The sequence below is a fragment of the Mandrillus leucophaeus genome, unplaced genomic scaffold (genome assembly GCF_000951045.1).
Source record: "Mandrillus leucophaeus isolate KB7577 unplaced genomic scaffold, Mleu.le_1.0 Scaffold207, whole genome shotgun sequence".
Lineage (NCBI taxonomy): Eukaryota > Metazoa > Chordata > Mammalia > Primates > Cercopithecidae > Mandrillus > Mandrillus leucophaeus.
Window position 1 is genome coordinate 4,381,693 of NW_012102110.1, and position 22,398 is coordinate 4,404,090.

The 22,398-nt window shown below is 36.8% G+C and overlaps 1 protein-coding gene across 5 annotated transcripts in view; it reads right to left on the minus strand.

Annotated features, from left to right (window-relative positions):
- The window catches only part of KIFAP3 (kinesin-associated protein 3), a 182,303-nt gene that overhangs the window by 150,833 nt on the left and 9,072 nt on the right, over positions 1-22,398 (minus strand). The window contains exons 1-2 of one of the 5 annotated variants that reach the window (XM_011979960.1): positions 21,911-22,254; positions 6,457-6,588 (exon numbers count right to left, since the gene is read on the minus strand). In XM_011979960.1, the coding sequence (XP_011835350.1) occupies positions 6,457-6,588; positions 21,911-21,942 (164 nt within the window). In that variant the 5' untranslated portion in view covers positions 21,943-22,254. Of the gene's footprint in view, positions 1-6,456; positions 6,589-14,938; positions 16,342-21,910; positions 22,255-22,398 lie in introns of those variants that run through there. The other 4 variants (XM_011979963.1, XM_011979961.1, XM_011979959.1 and 1 more) reach the window with 4 other exon arrangements.

Here is a 22,398-nt window from a genome sequence, read left to right on the forward strand (position 1 = left end):
AGGGACTGTGCTACCCGGCCCGGGTGCTATGCTTTTCCCACAGTTTTTGCAGTCCACAGATCAGGAGATCCTTTGTGAGCCAATACCACCTGGGCCCTGGATTTCAAGCCCAAAACCAGGCGGCTGTTTGGGTAGGCACTGAGCTAGCTGCAGGAGTTTTTTTCATACCCCAGTGGTGCCTGGAACCCCAGCAAGACAGAACTGTTCACTCCCTTGGAAACGGGGCTGAAGCCAAGGAGTCAAGTGGTCTCACTCAGGGAGTCCTACTCTTATGGAGCCCAGTAAGCTATGAACCACTGGCTTGAAATTCTCACTGCCAGCACAGCAGTCTGAAGTTGACCTGGGATGATCAAGCTTGGTGAGGGGAGGGGGGCCTGCCATCAGTGAGGCTGTAGTAGGCAGTTTTCCCTGGACAGTGCTAAGGAGACTGGGAGGTTTAGACTGGGTAGAATTCACCACAGTGTGGCAAAGTGCTTCTTTAGATGCCTCCTCACTGGACAGGGCACCTATAAAGGAAATGCGGCAGCCTTAGGGGCTTACAGATAAAACTCATCTCTCTGGGACAGAGAACCTGGCAGGAGGGGTGGCTGTGGGCACAGCTTCAGCGGACTTAATCTTTCCTGCCTGCTGGCTCTGATGAGAGCAGCTGATCCTGACAGGGGGAATTCTCCCAGCACAGCACACTAGCTCTGCTAAGGGACAGACTACCTCCTCAGGTGGGTCCCTGACCCCTGTGCCTCCTGACTGGGAGAGACCTCCCAACAGGGGTTGACAGACATCTCATATAGGAGATCTCTGGCTGGCATCAGACAAAGCTTCCAGGGGAAGGAGCAGGCAGCAATATTTGCTGTTCTGCAGCCTCCAGGCGAATGGGGTCTAGAGTGGAATTCCAGCAAACTTCAGCAGACCTGCAGAAGACGGACCTGGCTGTTGGAAGATTAACAAACAGAGAGCAACAACAACAACATCAACAAAAAATATCCCCCAACAAAAACCCCATCCAAGGGTCATCAGCCTCAAAGATCAAAAAGGATAAATCCACAAAGATGAGGAGAAACCAGCACAAAAACGCGGAAAATTCCAAAAACCAGAATGCCTCTTCTCCAAATGATCGCAAGTCCTCTCCAGCAAGGGCACAAAACTGGATGGAGAATGAGATTGATGAAATGACAGAAGCAGGCATCAGAAGGTGGGTAATAACAAACTCCTCTTAGCTAAAGTAGCATGTTCTAACCTAATGCAAGGAAGCTAAGAACCTTGATAAAAGGTTACAGGAAATGCTAACTAGCATAACCAGTTTAGACGAAACATAAATTACTTGATGGAGCTGAAAAACACAGCATGAAAACTTCATGAAGCATACACAAGTATCAATAGCCAAATCAATCAAGCAGAAGAAAGAGTATCAGAGACTGAAGATCACCTTGCTGAAACAAGGCACAAAGACAAGATTAGAGAAAAAAGAATGAAAAGGAACAAACAAAGCCTCCAAGAAATATGGGACTATGTGAAAAGGCCAAACCTACGATTGATTGGTGTAACTGAAAGTTACAGGGAGAATGGAACCAAGTTGGAAAACACACTTCAGGGTATTATCCAGGAGAGCCTCCCCAGCCTAGCAAGACAGGCCAACATTCAAATTCAGGAAATACAGAGAACACCACTAAGATACTCCTCAAGAAGATCAGTCCCAAGACACATAATCATCAGATTCTCCAAGGCTGAAACAAAGGAAAAAAATGTTAAGGGCAGCCAGAGAGAAAGGTCAGGTCACCTACAAAGGGAAGCCCATCAGACTAACAGCAGATCTCTCTGCAGAAACTCTACCAGCCAGAAGAGAGTAGGGGTCAATATTCAACATTCTTAGGGAAGATAATTTTCAACACAGAATTTCATATCCAGCCAAACTAAGCTTCATAAGCAAAGGAGAAATAAAAATCTTTCCAGACAAGCAAATGCTGAGGGATTCTGTCACCACCAGGCCTGCTGTACAAGAGCTCCTGAAGGAAGCACTAAAATATAGAAAGGAAAAACCAGTACCAGCCAAATGCAAAAACACACCAAAATATAAAGACCAATGACACTGTGAAGAAACTACATCAACTAATGTGCAAAATAATCAGCTACCAGTATGATGACAGGATCAAATTCACACACAACAATGTTAACCTTAAATGTGAAAGGGCTAAATGCCTCCATTGAAAGACACAGACTGGCAAATTGGATAGAGTCAAGACCCATTGGTGTGCTGTATTGAGGAGACCCATTTCACATGCAAAGACACACTTAGGCTCAAAATAAAGGAATGGAGGACTATTTACCAAGCAAATGGGGGGGATAAAAAAGCAGGGATTGCAATTCTAGTCTCTGATAAAACAGACTTTAAACCAACAAAGATCAAAAAAGACAAAGAAGGGCATTACATATGGTAAAGGGTTCAATGCAACAAAAAGACCTAACTCTCCTAAATATATATGCACCCAATACAGGACCACCCAGATTCACAAAACAAGTTCTTAGAGACGTACAAAGAGACTTAGACTCCCACACGATAATAGTGGGAGACTTTAATACCCCACTGTCAATAATAGACAGATCAACAAGACAGAAAATTAACAAAGATATTCAAGACATGAACTCAGCTCTGGACCAAGTGGACCTAATTGACATCTACAGAACTCTCCACCCCAAATAAACAGAATATACATTTTTCTAAGTGCCTCATGGCACTTATTCTAAAATTGACCACATAATTGGAAGTAAAATAATCCTCAGCAAATGCAAAAGAATGGAAATCATAAGAAAGAGTCTCTCAGGCCACAGTGCAATCAAATTAGAACTAAGGATTAAGAAACTCACTCAAAACCGCATAACTACATGGAAACTGAACAACCTGGTCCTGAGTGACTCCTGGGTAAATAACGAAATTAAGGCAGAAGTAAAGAAGTTCTTTGAAACCAATGAGAACAAAGAGACAACGTACCAGAATCTCTGGGACAGAGCTTAAGGAGCGTGTAGAGGGAAATTTATAGCACTAAATGCCCACATCAGAAAGGTGGAAAGATCTGAAATTGACACCCTAACATCAAAATTAAAAGAACTAGAGAAGCAAGAGCAAACAAAGTCAAAAGCTAGCAGAAGACAAGAAATAACTAAGATCAGAGCAGAAATGAAGGAGATAGAGACAAAAAACTCTTTCAAAAATCAATGAATCCAGGAGCTATTTTTTTAAAAAATTAACAAAATAGACTGCTAGCTAGACTAATAAAGAAGAGAGAAAAATCAAATTGACACAATAAAATACGATAAAGGGGATACCACCACTGATCCCACAGAAATACAAACTACCATCAGAGAAAACTACAAACACCTTGAAGCAAATAAAGCAGAAAATCTATAAGAAACGAATGAATTCCTGGATACATACACCCTCCCAAGACTAAACCAGGAAGAAATCAAATGCCTGAATAGTCCAATAACAACTTCTGAAATTGAGGAAGTAATTAATAGCCTACCAACCAAAAAAAAAAAAAAGGCCAAGAACAGAAGCATTCACAGCAGAATTCTACCAGAGGTACACAGCGGAGTGGGCACCATTCATTCTGAAACTATTCCAAGCAAGAGAAAAAGAGGGACTCCCCCCTAACTCATTTTATGAGGCCAGCATCATCCTGATACCAAAACCTGGCAGAGACACAACAAAAAAAAAGAAAATTTCAGGGCAATTTCCCTGATGAACATCAATGTGAAAATCATCAATAAAATACTGGCAAGCTGAATACAGCAGCATATCAAAAAGCTTAACCACCATGACCAAGTCAGCTTCATCCCTGGGATGCAAGGCTGGTTTAACATATGCAAATCAATAAAAGTAATCCATCGCATAAACAGAACCAAGGACAAAAACTGCATGATTTTCTCAATAGATGCAGAAAAGGCCTTCGAAAAAATTCAACATCTTTTTATGTTAAACACTCTCAATAAACTAGGTATTGATGGAACATATCTCAAAATAATAGAGCTATTTATGACAAACACATAGCCAATACCATATTGAATGGGCAAAAGCTGGAAGGATTCCCTTTGCAAACCATCACAAGACAAGGATGCCACTCCTATTCAACACAGTATTGGAAGTTCTGGCCAAGGCAATCAGGCAAGAGAAAGAAGTAAAGGGTATTCAAATATAAAGCGAGGAAGTCAAATTGTATCTGTTTACAGATGACATGATTGTATATTTAGAAAACCCCATCGTGTCAGCCTATAAACTCCTTAAGCTGATAAGCAACTTCAGCAAATTCTTAGTGTACAAAATCCAAGTGCAAAAATCACAAGCAATCCTATACACCAACAATAGACAAGCAGAGAGCCAAATCATGAGTGAACTTCCATTCACAACTGCTACAGAGAAAATAAAACACCTAGGAATACAACTTACAAGGGAGGTGAAGGACCTCTTCAAGGAGAACTACAAACCGCTGCTCAAGGAAATAAGAGATAACACAGACAAATGTAAAAACATCCTATGCTCATGGATAGGAAGAATCAATATCATAATAATGGCCATACTGTTCAAGGTTTACAGATTCAATGCTATTCCCATCAAGCTAACATTGATTTTTTTCACAGAATTACGAAAAAGTACTTTAAATTTCATACAGAACCAAAAATAAGCCTGTATAGCCAAGACAATTCTAAGCAAAAAATGGAGGCATCATGCTACCTGACTTCAAACTACACTACAAGGCTACAGTAACCAAAACAGCATGGTACTGGTATCATAACAGGGATATAGACCAATAGAACAGAACAGAGACTCAGATATAACACCACACATCTACAACCATCTAACCTTCAACAAACCTGACAAAAACAAGCAATGGGGAAAGGATTTCCCATTTAATAAATGCTGCTGGGAAAACTGGCTAGCCATTTGTAGAAAACAGAAACTGGACCCCTTCCTTACACCTTATACAAATGTTAACTCAAGATGGATGAAAGACTTAAATGTAAAACCCAAAGCCATAAAAACCCTAGAAGAAAACCTAGGCAATACCATTCAGGACATAGGCAAGGACAAGGACTTCACGACTAAAACACCAAAAGCAATTGCAACAAAAGCCGAAATTGACAAATGGGATCTATTTAAACTAAAGAGCCTCTGCACAGCAAAAGAAACTATCATCAGAGTGAACAGGAAACCTACAGAATGGGAGAAAATTTTTCTATCTACCCATCTGACAAAGGACTAATATTCAGAATCTACAAGGAACTTAAACAAATGTACAAGAGAAAAAACAAACAACCCTGTCAAATAGTGGGTAAAGGATATGAACAGACACTTCTCAAAAGAAGACACTTATGCGGTCAAGAAAACATGAAAAAAAGCTCATCATTATTGGTCACTAGAGAAATGCAAATCAAAACCACAATGAGATACCATCTCATGCCAGTTAGAATGGTGATTATTAAAAAGTCAGGAAACAATAGATGCTGCTCAGGCTGTGGCGAAATTGGAATTGGTTTAACCATTGTGGAAGACAGTGTGGTGATTCCTCAAGGATCTAGAACTAGAAATACCATTTGACCCAGCAATCCCATTACTGGGCATATACCCAAAGGATTATAAATCATTCTACTACAAAGACACATTCACACATAGGTTTATTACAGCACTATTTACAATAGCAAAGACTTGGAACCAACCCAAATGTCCATCAATGATAGACTGGATAAAGAAAATGTGGCATATATACATCACGGAATAATATATAGCCATAAGAAGAATGAGTTCATGTCCTTTGCACGGAGATAGATGAAGCTAGAAGTCATCATTCTCAGCAAACTAACACAGGAACAGAAAACCAAACACCACATGTTCTCACTCATAAATGGGGATCGAACAATGAGAACACATGGACACAGGGAAGGTAACATCACCCATCAGGGCCTATCAGGAGGTAGGGGGGTAAGGGGAGGGAGAGCATTAGGACAAATATCTAATGCATGTAGGGCTTAAAATCTAAATAACGGGTTAATAGGTACAGCAAACTACCATGGCACATGTATACCTATGTAACAAACCTCCACATTCTGCACATGAATCCCAGAACTTTACAGTAAAATTAAAAACAAAAAAAAAGAAACATGAAACACATCTTTTATGGTTGATTTCACAAGTTAGTAGTTCATAATCTATTATATTCATTTTCTAAATGGGATAAATTAGAATATATATGTTACAACAGGTTCCTATTAAGCTTACAAAAATCTTACTTTTTCTAGGATTAATATACTCCATATTTATAGTTTAATATAATCTCTCCTTCACTAAGATGAAGTATGCCTGGAAGAATGCCATAATTAATCACCTATGCAGATCAAAATAATATCAGATTTGTATAAAGTTTATATAATGTTCACTAATTTCAAAATGTACACAAATAAAGAACTTACATTTTTTGACATTCTTTTCGTTCTCCCAACATGGGGTCCCCCATTTCTCCAAGAATGGTGGCTTCCACTTCATATTGAACAATGAGTGCTTTTTCTGATGGATGTACATCAATATTCCCTCCTTTAACTTTCCTATAATACAAAATTGAAATGACATACCAGATTAAAACTCTCAAAGTGGCCATGGTTTTTGTCTATGTTTAGGTCTATAACATATGGGTTGGATTAACATGTGAATTTGAATCAGATTACTCTTGACTTGGGATTAGAGATAACTCTTTTTCTCTAACTGTAATATATATATGTGTGTGTGTGTATGTGTGTGTGTGTGTGTATGTGTGTATATATATATCTTTGTCATGCATAAAGTATCTTTATAAATAGCTCTTCCTAGGAAAAAAATACATTTACCAAAGGATCATGCATAAGAGCAAGAGAATGAAACATAAACAATTAAGATGGCTTTGGAGAGAATGACCTCAAAAAAGTCAGTTATTCAAAACCAAAGACAACTGTCTTAAAATTTATGTTAAAAGAAAAAGTCAGGCCAGACATGATGGCTCACACCTGTAATCCCAGTGACTTGGGAGACCAGCATGGGAGAAATCCTTTAGGTCAGAAGTTTGAGACCAGCCCAGGTAATATAGTGAGAGACTGTTTCTACAAAAAATTTAAAAACTAGCGGGGCATGGTGGCAGGTGTCTGTAGTCCTAGATAATCACAGGCTGAGGCAGGAGGATCACTTGAGCCCTCTGATGGTGCCATTGCACTCCAGCCTAGGCAATAGAACAAAACTCTGTCTCTATCAAAAAAAAAAAAAAAAAAAAGTCACCCTGCCCATTAATTACCCCATAAACTGGACCAAAAGACAGGAAGACATTATATATTACAATATATGTCATGTATCATTGTACAAGTTGTAGCATTAGTACCTAAATAAAATCACTGAATCACATCCAAATTACGTAACAAAAAAGCATTTACAGGTTAGGTAGATTGTATAGTCACATATCTCAAATTATAGTGTCAATAGTAGGTTCTACGGAAAGGTTGTATATACTCTTTCTTCAAGTCCATGAAGTTGCAAAATGAATTCTTAATTGCAGTAAACCAGTGATGAATTAATCACTATTTGCCACTTGGCCATTTTAGAAGGCAATAAAGTTGGTTGTGCTGGAAGAGATTAAGCAACAGAAACAAGTAAAATCTCTCATTCTTAGTACTAGCTAGCAGCTAGCTGACTAGTGGGGTCTTTTAGCCTGATAAGAAAAAACAAAAATATGACAACATCTTAAATTTAATTCCAGTAATCAGAAACTCAAAGCTTTTCTTTCAGTTGGAAATAATACTCTGATAAATTATGCATATTTTCAAAGTAATTTTTAACTGATCTGTTCACCAGAATTCCTCATGAAAAGGAGATGCATCTGCAGTGAGTATTAGGGTAATGATTAACAGTCAAGTATAGTGATAGAGTAGGAAATTAAGTACACTAAAGCATAGAGTCTAGGTAGGTCAGCAACTAAAGTGACAGTAAGACATATAGGACAAGTAAAGAATGAAAACAGAAGCCAGGCAGGCCAGCAAAAATCGAGGAATTAGGAAATGAGATATAAACATACATTTAAAAGAATGGTACAGATTCCAAAAGGTAAGATAAATGGATAAATGTACAAAAGCTATGTAAGTCACAGGAATCAAAAGATCTAAGGAAAGCTGAAAAACAGATATAATGTAGCATCACTATCTTAACTACATAAGAAACTATGTTAATTACGTAAGGCAAACTAGTTACTTCCTTCCTGATAACATGAAAAGCAATCCCACTACTGGACTTTTTATAACTGTATCCAGTTAAGGGAAGAAAAGAATAAGAATAAAATATAAATGCAGATCCTTAGACTAGCCTCCTATTACCACTCTAAAATGGGTCTTCCACATATTGGCAGCTGGAGGAATTGCATAATTCTTGTTCTCTGTGGTCTCATATCTTGCCTTTCCTTAAAGAAATCAAATAATTAAAAAGGAAAAAAAATGAAACACCTCACCACTCCTTTTTAGTTTTTGTTTGCCTTTTTTTGCTGTGTATGTGTGTTTTAGAGGAGTAAGTTAATTAAAATTTATCTCAACTTATGTTTATTACAGAAAAACTAAAACAGAAATGAGCAAAGAAAAAATAAATTCAAAAACTTACAAGAAGTAATCACTTGTTATTGGTAAACATATACATTCAGATATTTTTCTATTAGTACTAAATAATATAGAAAGAGAGAATGACCGCTATAGTGGTTTTTTTTGTTTTGTTTTGTTTTTGTTTTTGTTTTTTTAACAGAAGAGGCTTAAGGGTAGTAATCTAGTAGGGGTGAAACTATCATTTTACCTTAAATGCTGAACTTTCAAGTTGAATAGTATTCACAATGATGTCAGATATTTAACTATTGGGAGAATTAATTTCCAAATGTTCTACCTGAATTCCATTAATTAGATGAAAAAAATTTAAGCTATTATTAGAAATTAATGAATTTCTATTTGAAGCATCCTATGATACCGATGCTAAATTGATATCTTTTAGCTGGTTGCAAATTTCTTCTACTAATAGAGCCTTCTCAATAACAGCTCTGTTTCACTTTGTTTTTGTACATGAATAAGAAAACTAGAACCAACAGTGTGCTAAATTTACTTAGAAAAATAATTTTCTTTTAATCTCAATGAGAAGTTATGCTTCACAGAGTAATATAAAATACACCTTCTATAACTGCATGTGATAAACTGTCACCTTTTGGGACAGTGTTCTTAATTATTAACTTCTGAAGTACATCCTTATGTTCCTAGATTTCCTGTGGTTAGAGATATTATTGTGATCCTTAAGAAAGATAATAAATGCTGATGAACTTTGTGTTGCCACCCATTCATTATCAATTTTCTTGAGAAACCAAAAATGCAGTCCTTAACTTTTCATTACATAGGTACTTTAAAAAAATTATTCCTTTCAAAAGGATTTACTGCAAAATAAAATTGTATCAAATAATAAAATTAAAAAACAGTTGTAGATTTATACCATACAGCCAATAACATAGCCATTGTAGGAAGTGTTTGGTCTACTCTCCATATGCTTTCTGGCAGGATTGTTATGCATTTATTTCCTGCATCTACTTGAAAAATACCCAATATATAAGTGTCCACAATTCCAAATGACCCTACCAACTGTCAGAGCATATGTATGCATTTCCACAGTTCACAGCATGGGTATGGCACAATAGGCTGCTTAATGGGGAACTCTATTCAATGCTCGTATGTCTCATATACTACTAGACAAGACACTAACAGAAGCTGGAAGTACAAAGTGGAAATCTACCAAATCCTCCATCCCAGCTTATTTTAATGTAATTACTAATGATACCTCCATAACATTTAAAAAAACTGGGACAAATGCTAAGTCAGATGGGTTGAGGGGGGTGTGGGGGAGGAAAAGCTGAAAACTAGAATTGTCTAGGGCAAAGAGGCAAAAAATAATGACCCTAACCAAATATAATCCTTTCTTGCCTACTCAAAGGCACCCTTCAGTAATTATTTAGTAGTCCATTCCCATCCACAAATAAACATATGAAAATGTCTCAGGTTAAAAGGCAAAAAAAAAGAAACCCAACCCCCCAAACCTTACATTGCTTAATGCACTGTTGCTTAACACCTTGATATTAATCCTATTAACACTGCTTTTCATTGTTACAAATCTCCTTTCGTGTTTCATTTTTTCAAAAACACAGACCCAAGGCTTACAAAACTTCCTTTGTTTTGATAGTTATTCTAATTAGTCTACTCACATGTGAACCCATTCCAATTAGACTTTGGCTCTAAACCCTACTCCTACTCTACCAAAAAAGCTCTGGTCAAGGTCATCAATTTCCTCCATGTTCTAAATATTTAAAGTTTTCACATTTTTGTCTTTGATTTATCTGTATATTATTTTTGTATTTTGTGGGGATAAATTTTAACTTCTTTCCATAGAAACAACCAATTGTATCAGCAGGTTTTGCTGTGTCTTTTAAACTTTTTTGTTTTTTGTTTTTTGTTTGGTACAAGTCATAGTCAAGCACATTTTTCATCTGGAACCAGTATGTACCTACTACACACATAAATCAAACAAAAAATTCAGGAAATGATGCCTATTCTTATCATGTGAAAAGCACTCTATCCTATTCACAACCCACTGATACATTGTGATTTACAGCTTAGAAATAAAAATTTAGTATTTTTTTTTTTTACCATTGGTTGGCAATGTTACCTCTTTGTAAAAATGGCAATGAAACCGCCTTTGCAAAAATTATAACAGTGAGAGAAATCTAACCTTACTCCATCTTGCTTCTGACCTCACAAGCTACCTGCCTCTGTCGGACTCTAAAACAAAAATAACAACCCCTTCCCAAAACTAGCCCTGAAACCACCTTTGTAAGACCAATGAAAGGCCACACGATTAGAATTACGGGAGGGGCTTAAATTCTGCTAAGCCAGTAGGTGCAGTTAAACGATAACCAGCCATTGTTCCCTAGTCTGCCTTTCTTAACAATCTACTGCTCCAAAGGTCACAAGATTTGTATCTTCCCCAATTGCTTTGACAGATAACAACACTATTGTCAAAACCTAAGATTAGTCTTTGAAGGTATTTTTCAGACTTTTGTATTCTGGCCACTGACGGACTCCACCTGGACTTGTGACTCAGCCCACTGAACTAATTCAGCTGGTTCTGTGATCCCCATCCAGGAACTGACGCAGCACAAGAAGATAGCTTAAACCTGCTGCAATATCATCCCCAAGTAAATCAATCAGTATCTCCCGTTTCCTAGCCCCCTGCCCTCCAAACTGTCCTTGAAAAACCCTAACTTTCAAGTTTTACGGGAGGCTTGTATGAGTAATACTCCCACCCTGCTGATTGGCTACCCACGCAATCATTAAACTCTTACTCTACTGCAATACTGCTGTCACAGTGAGTTGGTTTTTTCCCTGTAGTGGGCAAGAATAACCCAGAGTCGATTACATCACACGTGTGTCTATTTCTAGGCTTTTCATTTGATTCAGTTGGTTTACCGAGCTATTTTTACGTTAATACCTGAGGGAAGTGTTCCCAACCTGGCTCTTTCATATTTTTCTCAGTATTGCGGGACTTTGCTCATCCACTTAAAAATTTAAAATTGTGTTTCAAATTCAGTAAAATCCCTCTTGGGATGATTGACATTATGAATTTTCAGATTAAGGCATCTATCCATGAAAATGATATATCTACTTAAGATTTAATTTTCTTTTAATGAAATAATATAAATAGAAAGGTGATGCCCATCATTTATTATTAGGTTTATTCCCAAGTACCTTATATTTTTATTTGTATTTGTAAATAACTTTTTTGCTAACAATATTTAACCAACTATATCAAAATTCAATTTGGGTGTGTGAGGTATAGAGATGTTATATTCTGCAACTGTTAACACCTTGATATTAATGTCAATAGCTTGAACATTATTTTAGGTTTTCTCTACAGATTAATACATAATTTGTGAACAGTATCAGTTTCATTTCTTCTCTTGCTATCTTTATACCTTTCCTATTTCTTATCTTACTACCTGTTTAGGACTCCTGGTGAAATGTTGAGGTAGTTACATAGCTATCCTTGGATGATCCTTAATGTTAAGGGAAATGCTTCTAAAGTTTCCTCATTTATTATTTTATCTTTTGATAAAGGGTCTCACTCTGTCACCCAGGCTGAAGAGCAGTGGTGTGATCACAGCTCACTGCAGCCTTGCCTCCCAGGCTCAGGCAATCCTCCCACCTCAGCCTTCCAAGTAGCTGGGACTACAGGCATGCACCACCATGCCCAGCTAAGTTTTGCATTTTTTATCGAGATGAGGTTTCACCATATTGCCCAGGCTGGTCTTGAACTCCTGGGCTCAAGTGATCCACCAGCCTCAGCCTCCCAAAATGCTGGGATGACAGGCATGAGCCACCACACCTGGCTAGTTTCCTCATTTAGTATGTTTATATCACAATTCCCTTTTATTTATGGCTTTAGTTTTTTCCTTAAATCATGAATGTGTAGTGAATGTCATCAAATGTATTGTTCTTCTTTAATTCATAAATATACTACATTAAATTCATTAAATACATAAAACCATACTCATAGTCTTAGAATAAGCACAACTTGTTAATGCTGTCTTAAAACACTGTTGGATTAAATTTGCATCCTTGCTCATTGAGCCTGCAATTTTCCTTTCTAATGTCCTTTTTCTGACTTTCATATGGAGATTATTCTAAAATCTTAATATAAATTAGTTGAGGAGTATCCTTTCTTTCTAGACTTCTTGGAAGAGTTGTACATAATTGGAAGCATCTGCTTCCCGAAAATTTTATTAGGATTTGACTTTAAAACTGTCTGGATGTAGCAGATTTTATCAGTATGAAATACTCCTCTATAGTTTTTACAGTATACTTTTTCTTAAAGTCTATTTTATCTGACATGAACATGGTCATTCTAGCATTCTTAGGCTTACTGTTTGATTGCATGCATTTACCATTAACTTACCATGTTCATACTTAAAAGTATATTTTTCAGGTATGACAGATAGTTGGGTCTTGCTTTTCTTTTTTCTTTTTAAAAGAAATATTGGTAATCCCTGCCTTTCCATTGGAACGTTAAAACCTACGCTGTCTGATATAATAGTCACTAGCTACATGGGTCTATTTAAAATTAAATTTAAATACATTATATTTTAAAAATAATTAAAAATGCAATTCCTTAGCTGTACCAACCACATTCAAAGTGTTCATTAGCCATATAGCCAGTAGCTATGTATTTGATGATGCAGCTGTAAGACATTTCCATCAGTGAAGAAAGTTCTATTGGACATTACTGTTTTGGATCATTTAACGCAATTACTGACATACTTAGATTCAGATCTATCATTTCATTTTTATTTCCTGTTTGGGCCCTCTATACTTTGATTATTTTCCTAATAGCCTTGTGAATTATTATTTTTTTAATTCCATTTTGTGTAGATGTTTTCGCTATACTTAAAAAAATTGTTTTTGGTAGTTGCTTTAGGAAGAACAATGTTTTGGTTACCTTTTTTCTCACAAGATATTTAAGAGTCAATGCTGTGCTACTTCACAAATTGTAGGTCTATTGCCTAAACCTCCCCCACCATTCTTTATGTTATAGCTGTCATATGCATTATGTGTACTTACCTTATAAACCCACGCAAAAATTTCGTAATTTTTGCTTTCAAGTCATATGTATTTTTAAAAAATTAAGAGGGGAATAATCTCTTGTGTGTACTCAAATATTTACAATTCCTGATGGTTTTCATATTGGTAAAACCAAAACAAGTTTTATATTTCTATTACTAACATTAGACTTGGTAATGGAGAATTAGAGGATTAAAGGTAATTCAAACCAACACACCTTCTAAGAAAATCTTAAAAGCTGAGGGCAAAAACACATACGTGTGTATCTGTTTGAGGCCATAAGAGAACTAAAAAGGCAGAAAAAACTACAGTGCTAGGATCCAGGAGAAAAAGAAAATGAAGAGAGGTAAATCTTGAATTCAATGCTACTTTTCCCTAGAGGTATATGCTAACTGAAAAGAGAGAGCTGAGAGGTTGGGAATCTTTTAATAATCACATGAGGCTAAAGACACAAAAAGTGGATTCTGGAGTGCTCTGAACAGTGGCTCTGATAAAGTTCCAAGCTTTAAGCTGGAAACAGGAGGATTACCTCCTAGGAGTAACTGTGAAAACAAGACTAAAAAGCCCAGTTTAATGTAGTTGAATCTCTGAGAACTAATTAAGGTGACCCTGAATTTTCAGTAGTTCTTACCATCATAAACAAAATATAATCTTCTCTGGAAAAAGAGATCATCTGAGGCCTCAAATGATGATTTAAACATTTATATTCCTATATATGATACTCAAAGAATAGTCATCTTCAGAAAAAACTAGATATTATTTTATTAATTTCTAGAACTAAAAATGCAATAACCAAAATTAAGAATAATAAATAAATAAATATATTTAATAGCAGATTAGACACAGGTAAGGAGATAATCTGAGGTATAAAATATAAGTCAGAAGAAAACAACCAAAATAAAACATAGAGACAAAAAGACGTAAAATACAAGCAAAAGTATAATTCAGCAATGCATACTGAGTAGGTCTAGTATATGTACTTGAAGTCCCAGAAAAAAGGTGAGAGAGAATGGGGACAGAAGCAATATATGAAAAGATAATGGCTAAGTGACAATAGTGAAATGGCGAGAGTAGGGACCTCTAGAGGCTGGCACTCCCCAGAAGCACTGAAAAGCTTGGCAAAAAAACTATCACAATCAACCTCATCAGAACTCTGAAAGATAGTCAAAGGTTTATAGCTACCAAGTGAATGTTTAATCAGAAGAACGGTTACAGAAACAGGGTAGGCGATCATTATGGTCTTTTCACTTACACTAGACATCCACCCCACTCTCAAGCACAGTGGCAGTCTTAAATATGGCAGCCCACGTTCCCACTGTTAATACTTGGTTCTAGAGGAGTTATGTGGACCTTGCACCCAAGGAATTTTGTCTGACTGTTTTGCAACTGACTGGGGTTTCCTTTGAGGTCTGCTGCAAAGGGCTTTCCTTTGTTTTGACTGATTTTAAACTCTTATCAGGATAGTGTAGCTATGCAGTCACTGAAATCACTGAAAGCCAAGCATACAAGCTGCTGACCCCTGGGATAAATAGTAATAGCGGGGTCAAACAAAACATGCTGAAAGCCTAAGAGGAAAGTCCAGGGAGTCAGACATTTTGGGGGAATAGATGCTTTGAAAAGCTATTGCACATAAAGAGAAATCTAGAAATCCATGAGTATGGTCAGGGCAGAATACATACCCAGAAAAAACCTGGTAAGACCACAAGATTTTACCTCTGGCTGGTCTTTAGGCTCTGTGCAAGCAGCAAATGAAGGCTAAGGTAAAACTGTAAATTGCCTGACTAAGTGTTGAAGGCATATCCAAACACTGAGTTAACCTACAAAGACACAAAGAGTATTTTTTTCTTTTCTTTCTTTGGCCATCATAATATTCAAAATACCCAGTTTTCAACAAAAAAATATGAAACGTGCAAAGAAACAAGAAACTATGGCTCATTCTCAGAATAAAAAAAATTAACAGAAACTGTCCATGCTATAGCACAAACACTGGACTTATCAAAGACTTTAAATCAACTGTCTTAAATATGTTCAAAGAGCAAAAAGAAACCAGTGCAAAGAACTAAGAAAAAGCAGAAACACAATGTCTCAACAAATAAATAGTTTAAAAATACATTATCATAAGGATCCAAATAAAAATACTAGAGCTGAAAAGTACAATAACTGAAATAAAAAAATCACTACAGGGTTTTTAACAGCAGATCTGAACAGAGAGAGAAAAGAATCTGAAGATATGTCAAATGAAACTGTCCATTTTGAAGCGCAGAAAGAAAACAGAATGAAGAAAAATAAACAGAACCTAGAGACTTATGGAACACCATCTAGTATACCAACATATGCATAATGAGGGTATGAAAGGAGAGGAAGAAAGGAGCATAGAGAATACTGGGAAAAAACAGTCAAAAACTTCCCAAATTAGACCAAAGACAAATTTATACATCCAGGAAGCTCAATGAAATTCAAAGATAAACTCAGAAATTCAAAGATATCCACAGTAAGACACTCTATACTGACGCTCTATTTTAAAAAAATAATAAAAGATTTTGAATTAACTTATTTTACACCTTAAGGGGCTAGAAAAAGAAGAGCAAACAAAACCCCAAGCTAGCAGAAGGAAATAGTAGAAAGCAGCAATAAAAGAAATAGAGACTAGAAAAATAACAGAGAAAATGAAAACAAAGGTTAGTTCTTTGAAAAGATCAACAAACATTTTTGGAAAACTTTGTTAGACTGATAAAAAAAAAAGAAGAGACTCAAATTACTAAAATCAGAAATGAAAGTGGGACATTACTGCTGCTCTTTTGATGATTAAAAAATTACAAAAGAATAATATGAACACCAACAAATTGGATAACCTACATGAAAAAGAGTAATTCCTAGAAACACACAAACTACCAAAACTGACTCAAAACACATAGAAAATCTGAACACAACTAGAGGTAAGGTGATTGAATCAGTAATCATAAACCTTTCAGCAAAGAATAGTCCAGTACCAGATGGCCTCACTGGTGAATTCTACTAAGCATTTAAAGACAAATTAACATAAAAAACCCTGGAACTCTTCCAAAATATGTAACAGTAGAGGAAACACTTCCTAATTCATTCCATGAGGCCACCATTACCCCGATACCAAAGCAAGACAAAGACACTACAGGAAAACCTACAGACCAATATCCTTTATGAATATACATGTGAAAATCCTCAAAATACTAGCAAACCGAATCCAGAAGTATATCAAAAGGACCACACAACATGGCCACACGGGCATTTCAATATAATACACCACATTAATGGAATGAAGCAAAAAAGTACATGATTATCTCAATTGATGCAGAAAAAGCATCTGACAAAACCCAACATCCTTTTATGATAAAAGTACTTGATAAATTAGGAATCGAAGAAAAGTCCCTTAACATAATAAAGGGCATATACGAAAAATCTACAGCCAATGTCATATTCAATGGTGAAAGAATGAAAGCTTTCCCCCTAAGATCAGGAACAAGACAAGAATGTTTATCCACTTTCCTGACTTCTATTCAACATAGTACTGGAAATTCTAGCCAGAGCAATGAAGCATGGGGGGAAGAAAAAGGCATCCAGATTGAAAAAGAAGAAGTAGAATTATTTCTATCTGTAGAAGACATAATCTTATGTATAGAAAATTCTAAAAGTGGCACAAAAAACTGGCTAGAGCTAATAAACAAATTCAGCATAGTTAGAGAATAGATCAGAACACACCAAAAAAATCCACTGTTTTTCTATATATTGGAGCTGAAAAATATGCAAAGGAAATTTAGAAAATTTCATTTCCAATACTATCAAAAAGAATAAAATACTCAGTAATAAATGTAACCAAGGAACAACTGTATACTGAAAACAACAAAAAGTTACTGAAAGAAATTAATATGAACTAAATGAAATCACATGTTCATGCACTGAAGGACTTAATATTGTTAAGATGGCAATATTCCCCAAAGTGATCTACAGATTCATTACATTCCAAAAGTCTCAATCGCTTTTTTTTTTTTTTTTGCAGAAATGGAAAAGTCAACCCTAAAATTGAAACAGAAATACAAGGAACCCTAAATAGCTGAAACAGAACAACAAAGTTGGAGGACTCACACTTCTGGATTTCAAAACTCACTACAAAGCTTCAGTAATCAAAACAGTGAGGTACTAGCACATGGACAGACAGATAAATGAAATATAATTGAGAGTGCAGGAATAAACCCCAACATTTTTGGTCATTTAATTTTCAAAAAAATTGCCCAAACCATTCATGGAGGAAAACAACAGTCTACTGTTCTTTTCTGACATTTGTTCTGACAAATGATGTCAGAACAACTAGAGAGTCACATATAAAAGAATGAAGATGGACCCTTACCATACACCATAGTCACATATGAAAGAATGAAGATGGACCCTTACCATACACCATAGACAAAAACTAACTCAAGATGGATCAAAGATATTAAATTTAAGAGCTAAAACTGTAAAACTCTTAGAAGAAAACAGAAGGACAAACCTTCATGACCTTGGATTTAGCAGTGGTTTCTTAAATAATGATGCCAAAAGTCATGAGCAACAAAAGAATAAATTAGACTTCACCAAAATTAAAAATGTTTGCATATGAAAGTTTTACATACCAAGAAAGTGTGAAGAAAACCCACAGAATGCGACAAAGTATCTGTAAATCATGTATCTGACAAGGTTCTATTATAAAGAACTCCTTTTCCCAAAGAAGAAAGACAAATGGCCAAGAAGCACATGAAAAGCTCAATGTCATTAGCAATTAGGGAAAGGCAAATCAATTCCAATTAAGATACCATTTGATATCCACTAGTACAGTAATAATTATAGAACAGAAAATAACAAGTGTTAGTGAGGATATGGAAAAACTGGAATTCTTATACATTGCTGGTGGGAATGTAAAATGGTGCAGTCACTAGGGAAGACATTTTAGTGGTTCCTCAATGAATTAAACATAGAATTACCATATGCTCTAGCAATTCCAGGCCTAGGTATACATTAAAAGATAGAAAACAGGTGTTCAAACAAAAACTTGTACAGTAAAGTTCACAACAGCTTTATTCCCAATAGCCAATAGGTAGAAACAACCCAAACGTCCATCACCAGATGAGTAATAAATAAACAAAATGTGGTATATCCATAAAATGGAATACTGAATTAGTCAATTTTATGTTGCTATAACAGATTACCTGAGACTAGGTAATTTATAAGGAAAAGGGGTTTATTTAGCTTACAGTTCTGCAGGCTGGGAAGTTCAAGGGCACGACCCTGGCTTCTAGTGAGGGCTTTGTGCTTCATTATAACACAGTGGACAAAATCAAAGAGGAAGAGAGAAGAGAGAATACCCGAGAGTCTTCCTGGCTTTATAACAACCAACTCTAGAGGGAACTAATCCACTCCCAAGAGAACTAATCCAGTCTCACTAGAGCAAGAATTCACTCACTCCGGCAAGAACATCACCAAGCCATTCATGAGGGATCCACCCCAAAAACTGAAACACCTCCCAGGCTCCAACTCCCAACACTGCCACACTGGGGGACCAAGTTCTAACATGAGCGTTGGTGGAAACAAACTATATCCAAACCACAGCAAATATTATGCAACTATATAAAGGAATGAAGTACTGATACATGCTACAACACAGATGGACCTTGATATACTATGTGAGAAAAGCTTGACACAAAAGCCCACATACTTTTTTTCATATAGCATGTATAAATACAATAAATATCAGTATGTTTTAAAGTCTGTATTACTTGCTAGAGTGTAAATGCCATGAAGGCAGGGAATATACTTGTTTAATTTGCCAAATATGTTTTATCACTTGGCTCAATGACTTTTACATAGTAGAATCTCAACTATTGAATGAATGAACAAATGTTGTTCACTTTTAATACACTTCAGTAGTTCCCCAATGCACTCATAATAAACTCTCAACTCTTTACTAAAGCTCATAAGCCCCATATGATTTGGCCCACATTTCTTTCTAGTCTTACTCTGACTTTACTTAATAATCTATGTTTCAGGCACCTTGCTGAGTGCTGGGGACACAATGGGAAGTAAGATAGACATAGCACCTTACCTTTATGAAGTTTATAAACCGGAAGGAAATATAAAATAGTAAGATTAGAGAAAAACAAGGTATTAAGTATCATGAGACCCTAACAGGTATACCTGACCTGGATTGTGAGGGGGGAAAGGGAAGTTCAGGAAAGCCTTCTGGAAAAAGTAGTATTTATATCAAAACACGAAAGATGAGGAATTAGCTGGGCAAAGAACAGGACAAGTTCCAGATAAAGGGAAGGGCATGTAAGAATCAAACACCAAAACACATAGGGATCCAAAAAAAATTATTTTTGTAAGACCAGAATATGGAATTATTCAGGTAGGAAGGGACGGAAAATATACTGCTATCTGCTGTCTTGTGAAAAACAAAATATAAAAGTAAAAATATTGTTAAAGAATATATGTAATCATGGTCAAAAAACAATAATTAAAATGGAAGGTTCTATTGGACATCATAAATATTTTCCATCAGGCCTGTATGAATACATGTCTCCTATATATTTCTAGTCTGAAAGCAGACGATTCAAACTTTTTCTTATTTATAGTAAAAATTAGATGAAATTGAGAAATGCATTTTTCAACCATTCCAGATTCTAATCTCATTTTACTTCAAACATTTCATTGACTGGCTCAGTTTTAATTTTGGAACTCTAGATAGTATGTGTTTAAAAGCAAACAATGGGTTAGAATTATAAGTCACAGTATGCCTGAGTGTCCATACCAGTACCATAATGTTAAGAATAACTACCTCTGACACAAATATATTACATGAAAATCAGCTAATGGTATAACAGCGGCTCTTTGTTCCAGAACAATTTTGAATTTAAAGTTAAAAGACAATTTATTTTCTTGTGTCACAAAATTTTTAACAAAGGTATTTTAAAAACCAACGTTGAGTAAAATTCAGTGAGGAAATAAACACTGATGTAAGCTTATATATTCATTTAAAAATTTTTACTTATAAAGTCTGGCTATTTGCCAGTTTCAGATATATTTATATAAAATGATAAAGACAGGCAATACATGCCTGTCTTGCAAGGACAATATAGTTGATTATTTATTAAAAAATTGTTTGAATCCCTTTTATGAGTCTACTGACACTTGGAAGATCTTTCTGTGATGATGAGAGCTCAGCCAAGCCAGAATAAAAATATTCAGTACAAGTGTATTATGACTTCAAATAATACCACCACCTTACATTCATGTTTCATTTTTTAAAAGTATTTTCATCTTTCGTCCTCGTATCTCTCAGAAGTTAACACCTGTTCCATTTTCAGATGAGGAAACTGTGCCCAAAGGAAGGAATACATGTGACTTTTCCAGGGCATTTACTGAATCAGTACTGAATTAAAATTTTTTTCTAGTGGATCACTGCTTACTCTTGGTCCAGTGGGAGGTATCTTTTTTTTTTTCAATCAGGAATGATCTGAGTATTTGCCAGCAGCCAAATAATCCCAACAGACTACAATTTTTTGAGTAATTGATACTATAAATATTTAAAAGAAATGATGGTCTATTTTATTGTCATCAAGCTTCTGAACAAACCTCTTGATAATTACGAAATGTCCTACAAAAATTATGTTGTATATATGGCAGTCAAATGAATGACATGGATGAGGAAAGCAGAAAGAGACTAGAAATCAACATCTCAATCCAGCCTTCCAAAAGGTAGAATCCACGACTTCCTTCTCCTTCATCATTTCAAAACCCCATGGCAGTGAACCCCAAACTGAGGCCCGAGGGCGGATGCACCAGATTTCATTCCCAGGCTCTCATGGGCTTTATCTATTATGGGAAAATGGAGAGTCTGGGAAGAGGGGGAAAAAAAACAAAGACAGACGCGGTTTACCTTGCCCTACCTCCCTCTCCTCCTGGAATAAGGTGATGCAGCGAAGAAGCCATCTTTCAAGGCTGTCAGGGCTCCGCCAAGTCAGGTCAGAAGACCTTGAAACCCCCCAGAACTCTCTTTTTTTCCCCGCTTCACCTTTTCCCTCTCCTTTCGGTGACTTCTCTCCCTGCTTCCCATCCCCTCTTCTAAACTAGCGTTGCCCAGTGACATCTCACAGCCAACCCAAGACCATCTTCAGGGCCCTGGCAAGGAGGGTAGGGCAGAGCCTTGGGGAGTCGTCACCTTTTGAGGTATCTGGCGTCCTCCCCTTGCATGGCGGCAGCGGCAGCGGCGTGGGGAGGATGGGGTGTCTGAGAGGCAGGCGCGGCTATTTCCGGGGACGGTGACCAAAGTACCCTCACACCCAGAGGCGATGACAGTCCTGAGGCCTGCAAGGCGGGGCAGCAGCGGCGCTTTGGTTACCACGGTGAAGCCTCCAGCTCCTCCCACAGCTCCTGGGCCCCAAAACACTGGAGCCGCCCAGACCCGCCCAGAGTCGCCTATGCCGGGCCGTCAGGACGCATGCGCTTGCTCTGCACCATTTATATGCGCAGGCTCAGTCTGAGGCGCTGGCCTCCGAGTTTGACGCACCGGGGAGCGGAGCAGGGAAGCTTTGGTGCACATTTGAGCGTCCGTGAATAAGGAGTGGCTCCGTAGTCACCGCCCCCTTGAGGATGGGAATAGAAAGGGCTGTCAGGTCAGCTTGAAAGGACGGAGGGGAATCCGAGAAC